Genomic DNA, 21413 nt, shown 5'->3' on the forward strand with positions numbered 1-21413 from the left:
CGTTCTTCTTTAGACAAATGACGGTGATGTAAAGAGCCAAGTTGTGACTAGCGCCAAAAGGTGGCAAATCTTCGTCTGAGAAAGTAATAGGATTACTTAGCTTCGGTGATTCTTGGAAGACCAAGTTGACTACATCTTCGGGTGTGGAGTTATGTGCTACATTTAGTTTGGCCAAAGCTTGCAGTAAAGATTGGCGATGTGGGAATGAGCTTGCTACCAATTGTCAGACTGAAAGATCAGCCTTTGTCTTCTGTAATTACTTGAGCAAATGATTAGTGGAGTCATCTTCGTTATCATTTGGTGTGACAACGTTGGTTGGACCATTTTGAGTAGTGCTTTGATATGGACGCCCCGAACGAGTCAGGTGGTCCACATCTTGGTCTTCGCCAGTTTGGACTATTTCTTTGACTAGGGAGTTTTCAATGAGATACTCGTCCTCATCGTCATCAGCCCATACTCCATTGATTGTAGCTAGTCCTCTCATTCTCATGATTTCGTCTTCTAGTCGTGTGATTTGGTCGACTAGTTTATCAACCACGACGACTATTTCTTGCATAGTAGCATTTTGAGAGAAGATTAGTGGCACATGCTCCTTAGGTGTTGCGTTGAGATCATGTAAAGTTGTTACCACATTTTCTAATTCCCAAACTTGTCTATCCACACTTCTTGCCCATGTGATGAAGTCGGAAATGGTAGGGGAGATAGTAGAGTAGATCGCGTGGATCTCATCTTCAATTGGAGAAATGAGGTGTGAACAATCTAAGGTAGATTCTTCACTTGTGATCACTAGAATCCCAAGAGGGTTCTGAGTGTTGTTGGGTTTACCTCCCGGCAGTATTGGTAGTCGACCATCTTCAATCATGTCTTGAAGCACATTTTTCAATTTGTAGCATTTTTCTGTGTCATGCCCCTTGCCTCTATGATATTCACAGTACGAGTTCTCGTCCCAGAACTTGGATTTCTTTTTGGGTTCAGGAGTAGGTCCTATGGGTTGGAATTTGCCTTGCTTCATTAATCTCTTAAGAGCGTTGGAGTAAGTATCCCCAAGGTTTGTGAATTTCCTTGGTGGGGTACTTTTCTTGGATGGCTCAAGAAGGTTAACTTCATCGGTCTTGCTAGTGGAGCCGTAGTAACGACTTGTTGAGCCTTGATATCCTCGACCTACCGTTTTGGACAAGAGCCCTTTACGGATGTCATCTTCAATCCTTGTTCCTAGTACGGTTAAGTCCTTGAAAGTTTTGATGTTTTGATATCTCAAATGATTGGCATAGATGGGTTTGAGATTATCTACGAACTTCTCCACAAGGGTAGCCTCATCTGGGCGTTCAACTAGTTGGGTACTAGTCTTCCTCCACCTATTTAAGAAGTCGGTGAATCCTTCTTTGTCATTTTGGGTAAGAACCTCTAGAGTGCGCATGTTAACTTGGATCTCGGCATTATCCGCATATTGTTTAGCAAACTCGATCGCGGCATCTTTCCAAGTAGCGATCTTCTTGTGTTCTAAAGAGTAGAACCATTGCTTTGGGATGGTGTCAAGAGATGAAGGAAAGATCCTTAAGAACATCTCGGGTTTGATGCCTTTGATAGACATTTAATCCTTGAAGGCACGGATGTGGTTCAAAGGGTTCTCGTGCCCCTTGAATTTAGGGATATCCATCATATTGAAGTTGGTTGGCAATTTGGAATTGACGGCCTCATACTTGCGGTTGTTCTCCCTATAAATGTAATCTCCTTTAAGGTACATCAATTGCTCCTCTAAGTATTGGAGTCTTTTCTCAGCTACAGTCATTCCCATGAGAGGATTTTCGTCCTTGGATTCCCTCGCGAAGTCACCTACTACTTCACTTTCGTGAGGAGGCAATCTCCCCTCTACGGCATAGATCCGGCCCTCGATGGTATCAAGGCGATCATACACTTGATCTTGAGTAACTTGGATTTGAGCTAGTGCGGCTAGGATTCGATCATTACCATCTTGAAGTTGGTGGAGGTTCGTGTCACTGGTTCCAGGCATCTTGAAAACTGGATAAGAGATCGATGACGAATCAAAACACGATCGGCCATTCTAAGACACTTGCAAAGAGAAGAAATGTTTTGACTCTTGAAGTGGGTGTGTGCCACTTGTGTTGAGTGAGCTTTGAAGAAAAGACAAAGTTTTGAAAATGTATATCCTAGTCAACCATAGTGTAGTTGTAGGAGTGGACTCGAAGTGAGGTTTTGAAATGGGCTTGGGCCCGAATTTTGACTCGACAAATGGACAGAGTTTTGACTGGGTTTTGCGCTAATCAAAGGCCTTTTTTTTCGAAATTTTTGTTTAAAAAAAGGGTTTTGATTTTTTACAAAAATCGTCATGGTTTCGTTTAGAAATGGTGATCACGTAAGGTACAAACATTCATACAAGCATTATAACGGGATGCTGAGTGCATTTAAAAGGGTTTTGGTTTAAAGGGTGGGTTGCCATACCGAACAATCAAACCCGAAGTCTGTGGAGAGGTTCGTATCAAACAAGAGTAAGGCCGATCCCTAGTCCATTTCCTCAAGTAGTGAAGGTCCTTGATACAAACAAGAGTAAGCATCATGGTATGGATGACGTCAATCGCTATCCATCCTTAGGCCCAAATAAGAATTAGAACCGTTTAGACGGGACGATTGTTCGAATGGGTTGGGTTGGGCCTAGGAAGGCCGAATAAAACGGTCTAGGAAGACCGAGTTATGAAAACCGACAATTGTCTTGTACAAATTATTCCCTAACCTTGTTCAAGTTTCACCCTTGGCTACACGTAAGTGTATTATCCCCAGCGGAGTCGCCAAACTGTGGACAACGGGGGCCCACGGGGGCGCTTGGGAGGAAGAGAACAAGCGTTTGCATTTGTTGGAGTCGCCACTAATTTTTATGGGAAATTGGAACCGTTTTAGATGAGCGTTTTAGATCCAGGATGCTCGGATTCTCTTAGGAGACGCCCGGATTGTTCAGTGGACGCCCGGATTGCCTTCAGTTCCCGCGGGCTCAGGTCTGCCCGTGGGGGTTTCCTTCTCCTCATTTCGTTCATTTAAGAGTGCTTCCCCACACTTGAATTTCTATATCCTTCATTCATCAAAAGAGTTAGTAACACTCCCTCACCAACCCTCATGTCAAAAATCATGCTTTATTGAAATTAAATATAAATGCAATATAGTTAAAAATGCAAGTGAGAAGGGTTATTATATTTACAAGTGGTGGTTTGGAGAGGACTCCACCAAACTCTCTCTTTGATGGTCTTTTCATGGTGGGAGAGGCCCGAGTCGGATGACCTCGACTTCTCCGATGAATGCTCCTTCATAATATGGCTTCAACCTTTGGCCATTGACTTTGAACTTGTTTTCATCTTCCGACTTTATTTCAAAGCCGCCGCACTTTCCCACTTCGGTGATCACATAAGGCCTCATCCATCTTGAGTTTAACTTCCCGGGAAAAAGTCGATATCGGGAGTTAAATAGAAGGACTTTGTCTCCCTTGTGCAAGGCTTTTTGCTTGATTCTCTTGTCATGAAGCAACTTTGTCCTCCCCTTGTAGATCATTGCATTTTCATAGGATTGTAGTCAGAATTCCTCCAACTCTTGAATTTGCATTATCCTCTTTTGACCACTTAACTTGAGGTCAAGGTTGAGAGCTTTGATTGCCCAAAAGACTTTGTATTCTAGCTCAATTGGCAAATGACATGCCTTTCCATAGACTAGTTTGTAAGGGGAGGCTCCTATAGGAGTCTTATAAGCCGTCCTATAAGCCCAAAGAGTGTTATCAAGCTTCATACTCCAATCCTTACGAGTTTTGTTAACAACCTTCTCAAGAATTTGTTCGATTTCTCTATTTGAAACTTCAACTTGACCTCTTGTTTGAGGATGGTATCCCAAGCCGGTTCTATGTTGGAACACCATATTTTGTCAAAAGAGAGGTGAGCTTCTTTTCATGGAAATGTGTTCCTCCATCACTTACGTAAACAAAAAGACTAGGGTACTTGTCACGCATTGCAACTTCAGCTTCCCATGTAGCTTCTTCCACCTTATGATTAGACCGCAAAACTTTCACTAACGCTGTCTCACCATTACGAGCCTTCCTCACTTTTCTATCCAAGATCTCCTTAGGCTCCTCAACATAAGACAACTGATCATCAATCTCAATATGCTCAGGCTCTAGTACATGAGTGGGATCACTCACATACTTCGTCAACTGTGAAACATGAAATACATTATGGACCCTATCCAAAGCTGGAGGTAGTGCTAAACGGTAAGCTACCTCTCCAACTCTGTCTAAGATTTCATATGGCCCAATATACTTCTGAATCAGCTTCCCTTTCTTCCCAAATCTCATCACTCCTCTCATAGGAGACACTTTCAACAACACTTTGTCTCCCACAACAACTTCTATACCACTCATCTTTAAATCTGCATAGCTTTTTTGTCTATCATGCGCCGCACGCATCTTCTGACGAATAATGTGCACTTGCTCCACCATTTCTTGTATCATCTCAGGTCCTAACACAATTGCATCTACTCTGTCATCCTAACACAGTGGACTCATGCACTTCCTTCCATACAATGCCTCAAAAGGTGTCATGCCAATACTAGCATGATAAGTGTTGTTATAAGAAAACTCGATTAAATCCAACTTCTCCTCCCGCGATCCACCAAACTCCATCACACAAGCCCTCATCATATCCTCCAATGTTTGAATAGTTCTCTATGTCTGCCCATCTGTAGCTGGATGAAATGTTATGCTCATCATCAACTGAGTCCCCATCAAATATTGCAATTCCTGCCAAAACTTAGATATAAACCTTGAATCACGATTAGAAACAATATTCTTTAGCACACCATGAAGCTTCACCACATTCTTGACATAAGCTTTAGCCAACTCAGCTTTACTCCAAGTATCTTTCATAGGAATGAAGTGAGCTGACTAAGTCAATCAATCCACAATAACCCAAATATTATTCCCTTTCTCAGTCTTAGGCAACCCCGCAATGAAATCCATAGAAATGCTCTGCCACTTCCACTTAGGTACACCAAGGATTGAACTTCACCTTGTGGTGTCTTGTGCTCTTCCTTTACTGTTTGACAAACCAAGCATCTTGCAACGAACTCAACAACCTTTTTCTTCATCTTAGGCCACCAGAAAGTCTTCTTCAAATCTTTATATAGCTTATCTCTGTAACACCCCTATACACCAAGGTGTCTTACCAAACCAACCCAATGTATAAAGGTGCTACAATCTCGGTTTCCCGAGGTAAATGGATCAAATAAACAATAGTATAACATTTATTAAATAGCTTTATACATTACATCGTAGAACAGCGTGATGAAGATAAAACATAACCAGCTAGAAGAAATACTAAACATAAATGTCAGCGATATCTACTTCGGTAGCGTGATGACTCGATTCCCTTCCAAGCCCCGCAAGCATCAAGACTAGCTGCACCTGCTAAACCAACTGCTCACCTTCCCCGAATGGATCACCACAATTTTGAAAACACAACACGGGGTCAGTTCACTGAATAATAAAGATAAGCAAATGCAACAAAGATAAACCAGCTGTTCCACCATACATCTCCAATTCCCAACCACGCCTCATAACTGACTACACAGCAAAGTGTGTAGCCCTGCCAGTGGGGGACCAAGAACTAGAGTTTTAGGTCTAAGGAGTAAGGAGCCAAAGAGAGGGGAGAGAGAGATGGTTCTTCCTGCCGTCCTCTCTTTTATTCTAAGATAGAACTAAAATATCCAAGAGGTAAATCTAAAAGATCGCGTAAGAATATTCTAACCGTCAAAACTACTCGATTGAGTGAAAACAAACTACTCGATCGATCAGAATGAAGGTCAAACCTCTCGATCGATTAAATCAAGTACTCGATTGAGGAACTCAGCAAACACCCTTCTCGATCGAGAAAAGCAAATACTCGATCAAGGGCTTTCGGCATAAACGTGTGCTCGATCGACCAGTTGTAGCAGTCAACTTAGTTGATCGAGTTAGCTAGCACTGTATCAGCATGGATGAAATCAAAACACCTTCCGAAGCCACTTCACGCATCCCTAGGTGACAAATTCAGGGCTCCAATTCTTCTATCTCCAAAATGCATGCAAACGGGATAGGTTCAGGCTTGATTTAGCTCCTCTCCGGTTCATACCTGCAAATAATACAAGACAAACCAAAGTAGACTATTCTGGGGGCATTCGTAGCTAGATGCTACGTAAATAACACAGAAATGTGTGTAAATATAGGATAAAAACCTTATATAAAATGCACGCATCAAAGAGACGAAAGAGAGACTCATGAACGATCAATTTGCCTTGAGAGTGATTAGGGTGATTAGAGAAGTGAATATCGTAGTTTAGGTTTTGATAAAATGATTAGTAACTATTAAACAAAGTTTATATAATCTCTAATCACCTTAAATCAAACCGCCGAAATTAATCCCGTCAGACCGCTTACTCGGTCGACTACCTGAGGTACTCGGCCGAGTACGCCTTACTCGGCCGAGTATTTCACTACTCAGCCGAGTGTTCCTAGACAGTAACCTGACTAGAAAACACACGACACCCTACTCGGCCGAGCTAGTCCTATTCGCCGAGTAAACTGACTCAGAAAACCATGGTATTACACCAGCCTAGTCCAGACGAAAACATTCAACGTCTCAGCCCACCCCAGACGTGAATAGTTTACGTCCCAGCCCACCCAAGACGTGTACATTCAACGTCCCACTACATTTATACGTCAACTTCCATAATTGATTCATACTAGGCAACAACTAATACTAAGCAACGTCCGATTCAAACGAAAAAAAATTACAATTTGATAAATTAGTAACTTAGTTAATTAGTTAACTTAACGATGATTCGTCGTTAACCTTTGATTTAGATTGTTCGTTGTTTTGACATTGAATTTGATTAACAAAGTCTTGAATTTTTTTTTTAAGTTGGTTATTTGAGAGGATTTGGGAGAGAATGAAGTAGAAAGAGAGTGAGTAAGAGTAGTGAGTGTCTTTTTTTTAAAACGTCGACGATTCGTTACAAAACGTTGACGTTTCGTTACAAAACGCCGTCGACATTTCGCAATCCCCATTAACTACTCACGGAGCATATAAAAGTGGTATTTCATTAATTGTTCATATTTGTCGTCATAGTATTTTGCTTTGAGAAAAAAGGTTGTAACTAACAATTAATCAAAGATAATTGAGTAAGTGCTGAAATGTATTATTAAAAAAAAAAATATACCACAAAGCTAATGATTTCAATTTTTAAATTCTCTTAATATGCAATTTATAATTTTTTCTTATACGTAGTATATGGGTCAAGTCATTCTCAAATAATATCATCACTAAAAGATTTAGCAATTTATAATTTTATAAATTTTATTTATATTTTAATTAAGATATTATAGTTTAGAGTTTAGTAAAAATAATATAATTTGATGAAAAGATTAATTTTAATGAAAAGATAATAATTTAATGAAATAAAATATAATTACTCCCTCCGTCTCGATCAATAGTTATCTATTATTTTTGACACGAAAATTAAGGAAAGAGAAATGAGTGAATTTGGACCACACAAAATCTATAACCCCACATGTACATAAAAGATACCTACAAAAGATGACCAAATAAAGGAATAGATAACTATTTACTGAAACACCCCAAAATATAAATAGATAACTATTGACCGGGACGAAGGGAGTATTAATTTTCTTATTTAGTAAATGGATTTAATTGTAACTATCTTCCTTATTTAGAAGATGTTTTTTGGAAAGAAAAATTGAGAGATCGCCTATTCTTTTAGTAGATAGGGGATTAGTTAGGTTTTGAGAGAGAGAGAAGAAAGATAATTGTTTCTAATTAATATATTTTAAGACGAAGCGCACTTATGAAATATCAGGGGCAAAATGCTGATTGAGTAAATTGGTGCGGAGGATTCAGCAATTACGTTGATAATCTATACTCCCTCCTAGTCTGATTGTTGGTTCCTCTTTCCTTTTTGATGCTAGTCGGGTGTTGGTTCTCCTTTCCTTTTTTGGTAAGTTTTGTGTGGTCCAAATTCAATTCCATGTGGAGTAGGGTGTTTTGTGTGGTCCAAATTCATTTCCTTAATTTTGGTGCCCAAAAGAAAGGGAATCAACAATTAGACTAGGAGGAAGTACAATATTATAAAAAGACAAGTTGAGTATCAAACTTTATGACACATGGCATTCATATAAATCATTCAAAATACCATAAAGCAAGCTCATATACGTTGTTCTCATTTGTGGTGATTAAGTAGTTGAATAGGCAAAAGTAATGATTTCCATGCTTCAATGCACCTTTTGTTTTTATGAAAAAACAAAATGTCCACTATTAACTTCACTTCCTCATTAACCGTTTAACCATTCATTATTGTTCCTCTTCAATAGACCATTAGAGCATCTTCAATGGTAAGCTAGTTGGTACTAGCTTACCTTTGTCACATTATTTTTTTGAGCTAAAACAATTTCAAGCTACAATTTACTCCAATGGTGAAGCTAATTTACTATTAGCTTGATAAGATCCACCTAACAAACTCTCCTATTTATTTATTCAATCCTTAATTTCTAAAAATAAAATTAAGACTTTATAAATGAGACACTATTTTCCTATTGGCTATGTTCTTCTTATAAGTCCATTTGAGCAAGTAGCTCCATGGAGCTACTAGCTCAAAATTATTTGAGTAAAGCCAATTTATATGAACAACTCCAATGATTAACCTAGTAGCTTATAATTTTTCAAAATTGCAAGCAAGTCCTTTTACCCAACCATTGGAGATGCTCTTACTACATCTCATTATCGCTCACACGCTTATAGCATTCCATCCTTAAATGTGTTAGGCGGTTTCGAAGATGCACCATTTATAAATCTTTGATACTCCGTATTTTTTTCCTACAGTTTATTTTTTGGGTAATGATAAATACAACCCATTGGGTTGTATTTAAGAAACCAAAAGAGGAAATAAATTCTTGATATATGCATTAATTATATTGGTTAATGTGTAATTTAGTTCTTAGTTCTTAAATTAATACCCAAATTAGAAGGTATTTAATGATTAAATACAACTCATTGGGTTGTATTTAGCATTACCCTTTTTTTCATATCTCGCTGCACAAAACTTTATTTCAGCATAATTAGAAAGAAGATACAAATCATACTACTCATATATGCTTTACTTTAGCATAATTTATGCGCAAATTCTTATTTGTGACGGGTACTATTCGTCTCAAATAAGAGACGGGTCAAATGTGACCATTTTATGAGAAAATGTGACCACTTTTTCATAGGTAACATTTTATGAACAGTTTATGAGTGGTTACATTTTATCAAAAAGTGGTCACATTTGGCCGTCTCTTATTTGTGACCGTCACAAGGGAGACTTATTGTAATTTATGAGGGGTTGCAACATGCACAATATGTAATACATGTTCTATTTTTTTTTTTTTTTGCTGAATTACTTAATATTTTTTTTGCATTTTGAATTTTGATGCATTTTGTTGTTGTTGTTGTTTGTAAGGAAAGAGGCTGATAAAGTGATAATGTACGTTAAACATACTCCGTATTTTGTACTCGCATTATGTCATTGTTAATTCCACACTCTTGGAGAGTTATGAGATAATGTGACCAAGTTAATAGCAGAGATGTCATTGTGAAGGATATCCAAAAATTGGTTACTCACTGTAAAATATTTTCATCAAAATAATACTTGGTAAGTTGGATTGTGTAAATGGAGCTTGAACATGCTCCAAATGTGCTGCGCAAAATAGAACATTCTTGGCTCTTACTTTGTAAGAGAGAAAATCATGATCTTAGTTTACGACTTTGTGCGAGAAAATCATGATCTTAGTTTACGACTTTGCGTCTAATAAAACGAATAATTGAAAGGTCGCTTTGTGTTACAGGGAAATTGTCGAGATTATATGGGTTTCAACTTTCAACGATTATGTTTGTCTGCTTTCCTTGGTTTCCTTAGTCCCCTTGGGAAGGCAATGCTTAATGGATCACTCTAGCCATGCAAAGAACATGGAACGTACAATTTGCCCCTATAAGTACAATATTTGGACATATTTTAAGTTTATACTTTTTTTTTATATTTTTTCATTTTCTGGACAATATTTTGAAAACCATACACGATTAATAAAAAGATTCCTCTACACGGTGGACGTATCTAAGACATTGTTGCTAAACGACCTTAAATGTGTTTAGTATGCTTATTACTTTCTTGCATTCGTTATAATATGCGGGTTAATTAAAAGGTTTATTAACTCTTATTACTGACTAATAACTAATGACACGTGGTAAGACATCCATCATTCACAATCGTTATTTATTACTGATTTACTGAGTAATTGTTATTGATTATTTGAAAATTGGGATGGTTGTTTATCTATTTTCTTTTGTTAAGAAAATAAAGGTGTATCAAAAGTTATTATGTTCACTTTGGCAACATTTTCTTTTAGATTAGCGACTGAAATGTACCAACAACGTGAAAATCTGATGGTAAATTAATTTATTGATCGATAATAGTCGATTATTTTGGTCGATATCTCAATCCATTATTGTAGGGAGTGATAATAAAATTATGGGCTATAAATGAAGAATGAAAAGTGACCCAACTCTTATAATCCAGGAAAATATACAAAGATCTAATTTGAATTTCTTAGATGGTTACCAAAGTTGACTCGACTTTTTGACATGAGATTATAAACGACAACTAAAAGGAAACAAAAAATATGGCCAAAAACATCCATTATAACAAAGCCGTGAATTTCACGGGCAACAAAACTAGTTAACTTTTTTTTTTTTTTTTTTTTTTTTGACAAAGTTAATATTACTCTTTAAATAAATGAAAGTGGTAAATAAACTCAAAAACGGGGCAGTTGAAGACATGACAGCCGGCAAAACTGTTGGGCATTAAAGTAACAGTGACCTCACCATTCCCCCGTTTCTCTGTCTTTTTCCTTCTTCATACCACTCTTCTTCCTCCTCCACACTCTTCCTCTTTCATTTTCACACCATTTCTTCCCAAACCCTAATTTCACTCTCAATTCCCAAATTAAATTAAAATTACACTCAATTATTGCAATTAAATTAAAATTAAATTAACAATAAGCGAAGATATAGGAGGAAAAAATGGCGTCATCCAAGGTGATGGTTACTACCACTTCTTCTACCACCTCCACTTCTACTATTTCGGATCTCCCTTCTTCTTCTTCTTCCCTTAATTACTTTCATCTTAATCATCACTCTTTCCCTAACCCTAACCATAATCATCATAATCACCTTCTTAATCGCTCTCAAATGATCCCCGACGTGTCTCCGATGAACGTCGACAGCTTATTCTCCAACGACAACGATAACGGTACCGACATCGGCAAGGAAAGTCTTTTAGATGCGGAAATTACGGTGATCGACGCGGCGGGGGCGATATCCGCGGTGGATTGCGGGGGCGAGGCATCGACGATTCGGCGAAAGACGGCTGAGGATGTGTGGAGAGAGATTGTGGTTGGCGGCGGCGGTGGTGGTGGTGGTGGTGAGAGGAAAGAGTGTAAGGTGGAGGCGGGGGATGAGTTGATGACGTTGGAGGACTTTCTGGCGAGGGCGACGGCGGAGGATGATGAGGAGGATGTTGATGTTAAGGGGGATGGCGGAATTGAAATGGGAATGGGAATGGGAATGGGAATGGGAATGTATCCTCAGGGGATGATACAAGGAGGGGGAGGAGGAGTGTTTCCGATGGGAGCGGCGGCGAATGTGGTGGGTGAAGGTGGGAGGAGGAAGAGGAGTAGAGGGGGTGGTGGTGTTATGATGGAGCCTTTAGATAAAGCTGCTCAACAGAGGCAAAGGAGGATGATTAAGAATCGGGAGTCTGCTGCTAGGTCTCGTGAGCGTAAGCAGGTACTCCCCATCATTTGTTTACCTTTTTTATTCTTTTTGTTTACTTGTTACCTTTTATGTTTGAGAATTCTGATGTGAGCCTTGGTCATCCACTTGCCAAAGTTCGCAATTTGAACAACTCAGTCATCCAAAAACAATAACCACAAGGATCATTTGCCTTTTTACTTTGAGAATTCTGATGTGTATATTGGCCCTCCGCTTACACGAATGTACAATTTGATCAACTTGTCGTCCGAAAACAATAAACCACACTTGATTTGATCCAAAGACTAGGATGTAGGGAGTATTCTTTTTCATGTTGTCATCTTGTTTCTTTCTCATTGTTGCTGTGATTTTTCTATTTTGTAACTTGTTAAACTATGTAAATGTGGATTACAGGATAATTGGGAAGATTTCAATATAACGTGAGGCGAGTTAGACTAGTAGGGGTTTAGTGATAGAGACATTGCTGAGGCAGTGACAATTCGTTAAATAGAATACAAAATCATACGGAGTAATAGATAAGACTTGTTGATGATAAATCATTGCAAACTTTGGTGGAATGTGAATAAAGTTGGGATTTTGACTAAAATGTGAATAATGTCAGAAGTTTTTTCAGAAAAGACGCATCGACCCAACATTAGTGAGCTTCTGCTATAACTAGGGATCAGAGTAGACACTTTTCTTTTCTTGTTTTTGTTTTAGTAAGGATCTCGACAAAGCATATAGGATGAGGTACTCTAGCTATATGATGTAATAAGGTGAAGGTAGGGGTGTGGAGGGGGTTTCAATTGGTATTTCTGGCTATATCTTAGATGAATTTTTTTTTTTTTTTTTTTTTTGGTACATCGAAGGACCGGCATTTTTAGAGTCCCCGGTGGACTTTATACAATAAAGGGGAGGGGGGATTCGAACCTGCGACCTATCGTCAGCAGTACCTCAGTCCTTACCACTAGGCAACGACCTCATTGGCGCTATATCTTAGATGAATGAAAATGAGATAGATGAGGTTTCTGTGAATAAAGTTATAGGCTTTTAAACCAGGCTTATTTTGGCTCTATTTTGTAGCCAGAAAGAAAGTGCCACTTGGTTGAGTTGTCGACCTTTAGGACTTATTTAGATTAGGGGTCTGGAGGGAAAGGGAAGGGATGGGAAGCAAAATCCCTTGTTTAGAAAACCAATGGGGTAGGAAGGAAATAAAGAGGCAGAGATTTGGAGGGATGAGTTTTCCTCCTCCAAGCTTAATCAAAATCCCTTCAACAAAAGAGAAATTTGGTGGGGAAACTCCCTTCCTCTATTCCCCCTCCCTTCCCCTTCCCTTCCCTTCATCCCCCTTTTCTCCACTCTTGCTATCCAAACACACCCTTAGGTTGCGGGAGAGAAAATAAGTTGAATTTCAAATTGTGGACTTGGAGTTAGATGAGATTAGTGATGGTCTTTTATCTGATGAAGTGGTTGAAAGCAAACATTTGGTAAAATGAAAATTTTACCGCGTGCGAATAAGGAACATGCAACATGCACTGCAAGAATGGAAATGCTCATAGTTATGTTATGCGAAGATGCTGACTGACAAGTAGGATAATGGAGCGTAGAAGGAAGGCGGTTAACCTTCCTCTTATCAAGATGATTTTTTTTGTGTTATTTATTACCTAAAATAGAAATGTGGTGAATCCAGATGAATAGAGGTTGTGTGTTGGATTCAAATTAAGTCATTACCGGAGATAACAAGTACATTGAGGGAGGAAAGAGAAAGGATTAGTAGTGGAATCCAATTGATTTTCTCTCTCGTGTTGAGTTTGTTAATAATGATTGTTCTAGTTCAACCTAGTAAACATGGTTACATAACAAGATGCATTCACTTAAAGTTAATTTAATATTACTCCTTTCTCTCTTCGTCTTCCTACATTGTCTCTATAGATAAATTTTTTTGCACTGCGATTATGATTTGTTCCTACCAATCAAAATTTAAATATGGGTAGAACAAGGAGTTTTGAGAAAGTATGTTTAGGAAGTAACAAGATGAAATTAGGTATTCAATTGCTGGTAATTGGAATCATGTAGATTGATTATTGGAAAAGGCCATTAAGATATCCTCTGACAATGAGATATCTTTTCTTGAATAAATGAGAAGGGAGGAATGAAGTCTCTTATGTTGTTGTACTGTTGTAGCTGATAACCCTACACTACCACATCTCCACATCTACAGGACTCTTGGAGTGCAAAGTATTAATGTAAAAGGAGATTGCAATTGCTTCTAGTATTTGAATTTTCTATGACTATGTAACAGGCACTGTGTGTTTCTTGTGTTCCTGAGTCTTGATATATAATCGTGGTGTTGTTGTTGTTTGACTCTAGGCCTATCAAGTTGAACTGGAAGCCTTAGCTGCCAAACTGGAAGAAGAGAATGAACAACTTCTGAAAGAAAAGGTATTACATTTTTTGTTCGACACATATGGCGTGCTTCTGTGGTTATGTAGTCAATAGTGCGATGCCTGCTCTTCATTTCGGACTCGACTAAAAGCTGCCAAACCTGGTACTGATTGTTTGCGTTGAATAATGTGGGCAGAGTGTGAATCTGGAATAGATGATCTTATCTAAAAGCGTCTTTACTTTTTCGAAATAATTTTGTTTATGAAGTTCCAGCCTAAACTTATGACAATCAAACGATCCTTAGTCCCCGCTATCAGAAATATGTTATAGCAATGAGGTATTGATAATTTAGAGTGGATCTAATGTCTAGAATCATTGGCCACTACAACTGATATAATACTTTTTAGATTCACATCAACTTAACCCTTCGGACTCTTATTTAGATGTCCTAAACTAAAAATTGCATCTGGAATTGCATAAATACCTACTACTTTAGTGAAATTTATTTATTGTGTGAATTTTACTCAAATCAATTATCTAGTGATATAAATTGATAATTTTTAATTTATGTTCCATTTTATAATGTCTCATCATCATTTCATTTTTGGGGATTCTTATTCACAAAGACGGACCTATTTTCCATTTTGGCTAATTCACAAAGACATACCCGTTTCCATTTTAGGAAACTAGTGTTATGATATACACCACCCTTCTCAGCTCCTTCATCAAGATCTGCCAACACCATTATCCACACCCTCAGACCCATCGCCCACGTCTTTAATTCTTAAGACCTACTGCCACACAACACATACACCATTGGCCCACCATACTGACCACCCACCTCCTCACCCACATCATTGAGCCACAACCACTTGTAGTCTATCCACTACCACCCAAATCCTTGACCCTTTATACCTAACACCACCATCGCACTCAACCTACCACCACCAATCCCTTGACGCACTAGATCCACTCCCTCCTCGACTCACCAGTACCACACCCTCAATCCACTATCTCTCTCTCTCTCTCTCCCCCCCCCCCCCTCATGCAACCTTACACCACCACCCTATGCAACCTTACACCTCCACCCGATTGCCACTAGAGGTTTACGAAGCCTGGTCTCAAAGTGTTAATAGTGGAAGGGGTAGATCGTAAGATTGGGTCATGAATCCTAGATAGCGGTGCCACAGTGGTGTCGAGATCTAAGACTAGATTCTAGATTGAAGGGTGGCGTTGGGGGGTCTGGGATGACAATTGAGGCCGTAAATCGTAATCGAATCAACCTGAAGGGAAAAAATTCTATCCAAACCCAATTTTAAAAACTCATACCTGATCCACTATTAAAAAACTAATATCCAAATCTATTATTGGAAAACCCGAACCAAATCCATTACGGACCCCTTAGTTTGAAGAGGCGCAAGGCGCACCGAGGCGATAAGGGGCTGAAGCGATGAGGCGCAAGGCGAAGGCGCGCGCCTTTTAGGCGCGAGGCGCCTTATTTTTTTAGCTTTATTTTATTTCCGAAATAAAATTTTGGGCAACAATACTCCTTTTAGGAGTTTTCAAGATGACTAACATCTAAAGGAGTAAAGTGTAGGAATAATGGTGCAAAGAAAAGGCATATCTAAAGATTTAGACGTGCTAATGAACCTTGCTTAGTGAGCCTTGTCCAAAAGGCGCACCTAAGGTGCACCGAGGCGTTTCGTATAGTGCCTCATCCAAGGCGCGCCTTAGGCGCACTTGAGGCACGCCTTTTCAAACTAAAAGTTGGATCCACTCATAATCAAACCTGATCCTTATCCAGTCGATGTTTTTTGAAAATTTTTAGGCTTTTTTAAACTTGGAATTTCATTTTTTTGTCATACCGGAGTTTGGGTTATATTGTGGATTGAGTATGGATTTGGATTGGGTATGGTTTTGAAAAAATTTGATGGATCAGGTATGAATTTTAAATTTTTGGATAATGATCTGGTTTGGACTTTGGAGTAACTATGTAATAAGTACCTAGATCGGGGTTGGATCTGATCCATATCCATCCGTAGCTCGCTGGTAGGATGAGGGTAGTGTTTAGGCCGTGGTGGTGATTTGATGAGAGTCCACGCTTATATTAGGTGGTAGAGGAGTCCCGGTGATGCTGTGTTGTGAGTCTAGGTGTTTGGTGTATGTGATGGCGCTAGGCCGCTAGGTCGCTAGGCATAGTATTAAATCTCGATTTTGGTTATGGTCGCGATATTGTTGTTGCGACCTAATTTTGCTAAATCCGTTCAATGTCGTCTTACTCGCTAGACTCCAACTCATTGGTCGTGTACATGTGTCGAGGCCAATATGTTAAACTATGGCGCTAGGTATGGAAGTTAGTTTAGACTTTAGAGGACGATGTGTATGTTTGTGGTTGGTTGGGTGAGGGAGGTTAGGGAAAAGGGTAGAAAAAGGAAAGGGCAAGGATGGGAAATTGTGAACCGTGAAATTTCTCGGTCTTTTGGTCATGGTCAAATAGGTAGGTCTTTGTGAATTGGAGGGAGTATCTTAAAGATCGCTCATGAATAACACTCTAAATTCTTGAAGCTTACATCTAAATTTTAGTTTTAAGTGTGACCTTTTTTTACAAGAGATAATACTAATGAAGGGACACCAAGAGGGTGACATCTAGGGATGACAATGGGTAGGGTCTGGGTAGGGTCCGCCTAGACCCGGACCCGAGATTTTCCCTTTGGACCCGTACCCGACCCAGACCCGCAAGGGTCTAAAATTTGAGGACCCATACCCGGACCCTATGGGTAAGGGTAGGGTCTGGGTCTACCCGCGGGTCCGAGTTTCAGCCACTTTAGTAACAAGATTAACAGCTATGGGGTCTATAATATTAAAAAAAAATATTCATACTACTTTAACATTATGCGTTTATTAATCTGCCGTTAATGGTGGTTGTCGGTCGCCGCCTATTAGAGAGGTGGTTGTCAGTCGTGTGTCAGTGGTGGAGTGGTGGTATTGTCAGAAGAGTTTGGTTGAGTTTTATCACTTTATGGGATGAGGGAAGAGAAAGAGACTTTAGTTGGGTTTCTACAGCCCGTATGAATTCAGAAGTGATTTTGATTATTTTTTTTCTTTAATAAAGGGTCTAAGGGTCGGGTATGAGTCTCATAACTTAGACCCGAACCCGGACCCGAAATATTTTCTTAAGACCCATACCCGACCCATACCCATTGGGTCTGAAAAAATGAGACCCATACCCGACCCTCAGGGTCTGGGTCGGGTCCCCGACCCACTGCCATCCCTAGTGACATCCATGTACAAAAGATATAATAGAGATGATGCCCATCTACAAAAAATAGTAATTAATTATGTGCTCTTGTATCCTTATCTTGGGGCATAAACCCTGTGTCCCACCACGATAACATTGATAATATAAAGGCTCTTTGTGTTATCCTAGATACATGTATTATTTGGTGCAAGCCTTTCTTCGTATCTAAATCTTGTTTTGAGGATTTCAAGTTGAGCCAGTATATTGGAAAAATGTACAGATTATCTCTTCACAGTCTTCAGTGCATGATCCAGTAAACTGGAAAGGCTTTAGCAAAAAGCCTTTCATACATCAATGTATGTACTTGTGTTTGGATCTTTGACTCTTAGTGAGTAATTTTTGTATTTTCGTTAAAAGTGTGATTACTTTAATTAAATAGTTCACACCCAAATTCTCCCTGAACCCTCTTGTATTTGAGGTGCTAGAAAGGCACTTATACTTGTTGCTTCCTTGTGTTTGTAACACACCGACATCACCTTAATTTGATGCCTTTCTAGTGTGACATTTAGTTCTCGGTTAACGAATAATTTGTCTTATCAGTAATTTTTGGTTTTTACTGATGACGTTTAAATGTAATACATATTTGGTCTTATTATTTAGAGTATCTTACTTTCTCTGTTTATCATGCAGGCAGACCGAACGAAGGAAAGACATAAGCAGGTAACACGCGACACCGAGCTCCTAACTTTTTTCGATCTAATATATTTTTCTACTGTTTCTTTCTTTCCCTTTTTTTGTTTTTTTCCTTTCTCGGGAAATCTTATATATTAGCGCCTTAGCGCTGCTTGTTAGGTGATGAACTTTGCGGGTCATTTGTCAAATACTGTTAAATTTGACGTCGTGTTGAATAATTTATAAAGAAAATTAGTCACCTTTGTAAGATTAGAGTATTATCAGAAAGCGCATCACACATGATGAGATGGATCACACAACATGGCTCAAAAGTAGATACTTGGAAGCTTAAGATTTGTTACAGCTCTAGATGTAAACTCATACAAAGGGATTGATGGTCTATGGCTCTATGCTATAGACACTTAATTGAGATAGATCATGAAATATAACTTGAGGATACAACTCAGCATGACTGGACGTTCATCTGATTAGCATATAATTTTATCATTGCTCCTAGCTGCTCTGTGATGAAGAAAAAAATGTCCCTAGTTTCTGATGCTTTGTTAAGATACTCCGTCCATCTCGTGGGTTCAGGCTGAGCAGGAGTAAGACTGAGTATTTGAGGTGTCAGTTCTCTAAGGTGGCGGGGTTGAGATCGACAGAAGCGGGGAGTATTATTTTCGATGGGAATGTTGTTGAGGGTTCGGATTTCTTCAGATATCTAGGATCTATTATTCAAAAAGATGGGGAGTTAGACGGAGATGTGGCTCACAGAATTAAAGCGGGATGGTTGAAATGGAAGAGTGCTTCGGGGTTTCTATGCGATAAAGATATGCCCCAAAGATTAAAGGGAAAATTTTATCGCACGGCAATTAGGCACGCCCCCGCTTTACGGCCCGAGTGTTGGGCGTGAAGCATTGTCACATTCAAAAGATGAGTGTGGCGGAGATGCGCATGTTGAGGTGGATGTGCGGACATACAAGGAAAGATCGGTTAAGGAATGAGGTGATTAGGGAAAAGGTAAAAGTGGCGCCAATAGAGGACAAGATGATGGAAAACCGACTAAGATGGTTTGGCCATGTGAGAAGGAGACCTATGGACGCACCAGTTAGGAGGAGGTTGGAGACTTGGAGAACAGAAAAGGTCCCTAGAGGCAGAGGAAGACCGAGACAGACATGATTGAGAGTGATAGAGCACGATATGAGAGTTCTGGGGCTTGAGGAGAGTATGGTGACGGAGAGGGCACAATGGAGGGAAAGGATACATGTGGATTTTTAGTATTTGATGTTTTTTTTTTGACAGATTTAGTATTTTTTTATTTAATTTAAAGAAATTAATTTATTTATTTTTTTCTCTCCTTTATTACACTTTTTCACCAACCACTTTCTTATAGATTTTATCTGGTTCATTCCGGATCCTTAACTCTATTTCGGTTTTTAAAAAATCGTTTTAATCTTTTCTCTCGATTTAAATTTCAAGTTTTTATAAAAGAAAGACGGAATTCGATTTTAAAACCCCTAAGTTCACCTTGACTTTCCATTACATTTTCGTTCTTCCTTTTGTTTTTCATCTTCCCTTTTTTATTCGCATTTTGAGGCGTGCGTTCACCCATGGACGGTTCGAAAAGATGATTCATGTCAGCCGACCCCAAATCATTTTGGGATTAAGGCTCTGTTGTTGTTCAAATCTCACATCTTACCTTTTAGCTTTGCAGTAGAACTTTGCTTAATAGATTGCTTTTATTGACCAGTGATAGCAAGAAACAATAGATATTTTGGAATCTTGAATGCCATAATAGCCCAAGGGAAATGGCCAGAAGGGATAGTGTAACAACTATGTTTCTCCACTGACGTTTTGTACTGTTTGATGTTGGTTTCTTTTGCAGCTCATGGAGAAGATTGTCCCAGTGGTGGAGAAGAGAAAGCCGCCACGGACCCTTAGGAGAGTTCGTTCAATGCAGTGGTAGGTAAATAGGATGTGAAAGTTACCGTTTGACTGTGTTCAAAGTGAATCTCATCGAACTCATCTTGTCCGGTAAAAATGTGTGTATTTACAGCGATTGCCTATGCATAGGCTGCAGTCATTCTTGTTATATGTGGTGAGAGAACTAACTTGGAGCTTATGTCCTTGGAGTGTAGATGTACTAGTTTGTTGTTTAGTTAGGTAACTCTCGCAATGAAAGTCTCTCCAAATTATAAAGTAGAAGAGGCTATGCTAATCCAAACCTTTTCATGTTACTAACAGTCTGTTCCTAATAGATCAGTGAAAATGACTTTCTTTTTGTGCCTAATCCTCGTGTGCATGTTACTTTTGGTTCCTTTTATACTTTGGGACCTTCCTAAAAGAGGGATCATCACTTGAGTTGTCATTAGGCTTGGATTGGCGGATGGAATAGAACTGTTATGCAATTATCCGAGCAACTTTATGTCATCTGCTAATCTTGTGAGTTCGATACATGAACGCTGCATACCTCATAAGTTATCTTACCTCGCCATGGGCAAAACTCTTAGGGCAGTGAACCATATATGGTTATTAAGTACAGTTTTGCAACAGGGTAGGTTGGGTTGGCCCATTTTGTGTATAGTTCTTGGTGGAAGAAGTGACATTATATTCCATTTCGTAGAGACTCTAGGGAGGAATTAGTCAATATATAACTGAAATCATGCATTTGATGTTTTTATAGATTAATTATAGATAGTGCCATCCCAATACTGAACTCACAAGTTCTTACTGGGGTTTTGTAGTGATTATTGGTGCAAAGTCACCGTAAAGGGGATAAGGTTTTAGGGTGTAAACAACGCAACCCCGGTTCAATATCATGTATGTGCCTTTTGTCTCTATATTATTGTGATTTTGGGCCTCGTTTCAAGTTATGGTATATGCCGATGCTGCACTTGTTTGCCCCAATAACTAATTATTAGGTCAAACAACTCTGACATCACAATAACTTGGAACGAGGCCCAAAATCACAATAGTTCAAATTATATTTACACAATGGTTCTATCGGATCAGTATAATAAATATTATTTTCAGATTATTTTGTTACAACAAAAATGTTTATTATTTCTTTCTTGTGTATTAGATTTCCTACTAAATTACGTCCTTCGGTCTCATTTTTTGTTCTCCGTCTATTAAAACCATGTTCAGACATGGTGGTGCTTTAACTTTTCAACATCGTACCCTTTCACCTTCTAAAAATCATCGTGGTGAGATTCTACTTTATTAAGTTTGTT

At 38.9% G+C, this 21413-nt stretch overlaps 2 protein-coding genes across 2 annotated transcripts; one reads left to right on the forward strand and one right to left on the reverse strand.

The window, feature by feature from the left end:
- Positions 1-3043: 3043 nt before the first annotated feature.
- LOC141588278 (uncharacterized) lies at positions 3044-5136 on the reverse strand. The gene is made up of 6 exons (XM_074409726.1): positions 4992-5136; positions 4849-4908; positions 4644-4789; positions 4405-4537; positions 3971-4284; positions 3044-3082 (listed from the first exon to the last, which is right to left on the reverse strand). The coding sequence occupies exons 1-6, from the start codon at positions 5134-5136 to the stop codon at positions 3044-3046; spliced, it is 837 nt and encodes a 278-aa protein (XP_074265827.1).
- Positions 5137-10919: 5783 nt separating this feature from the next.
- On the forward strand, positions 10920-20465 carry LOC141586939 (G-box-binding factor 4-like). Its single transcript, XM_074408350.1, has 4 exons — positions 10920-11921; positions 14256-14327; positions 18199-18228; positions 20066-20465. The coding sequence occupies exons 1-4, from the start codon at positions 11157-11159 to the stop codon at positions 20144-20146; spliced, it is 948 nt and encodes a 315-aa protein (XP_074264451.1). The 5' UTR covers positions 10920-11156; the 3' UTR covers positions 20147-20465.
- The last annotated feature ends 948 nt before the right edge of the window (positions 20466-21413 follow it).

This window comes from Silene latifolia, chromosome 6, assembly GCF_048544455.1.
Source record: "Silene latifolia isolate original U9 population chromosome 6, ASM4854445v1, whole genome shotgun sequence".
In the NCBI taxonomy this organism is placed as follows: Eukaryota; Viridiplantae; Streptophyta; class Magnoliopsida; order Caryophyllales; family Caryophyllaceae; genus Silene; species Silene latifolia.

Bases quoted from the DNA above. Each gene is read 5' to 3' on its own strand.
- LOC141588278 (XM_074409726.1), bottom strand. From the start codon at position 5,136: ATGAAGAAAAAGGTTGTTGAGTTCGTTGCAAGATGCTTGGTTTGTCAA. The intron at 4,538-4,643 runs GTTGGATTTAAT...CCACTGTGTTAG, and splicing joins GGTGGATCGCGGGAGGAGAA to GATGACAGAGTAGATGCAAT. The intron at 4,285-4,404 runs GTATAGAAGTTG...ATGAAATCTTAG, and splicing joins TGCAGATTTAAAGATGAGTG to ACAGAGTTGGAGAGGTAGCT.
- LOC141586939 (XM_074408350.1), top strand. From the start codon at position 11,157: ATGGCGTCATCCAAGGTGATGGTTACTACCACTTCTTCTACCACCTCC. The intron at 11,922-14,255 runs GTACTCCCCATC...GTTTGACTCTAG, and splicing joins GGTCTCGTGAGCGTAAGCAG to GCCTATCAAGTTGAACTGGA. The intron at 18,229-20,065 runs GTAACACGCGAC...TTTCTTTTGCAG, and splicing joins CGAAGGAAAGACATAAGCAG to CTCATGGAGAAGATTGTCCC.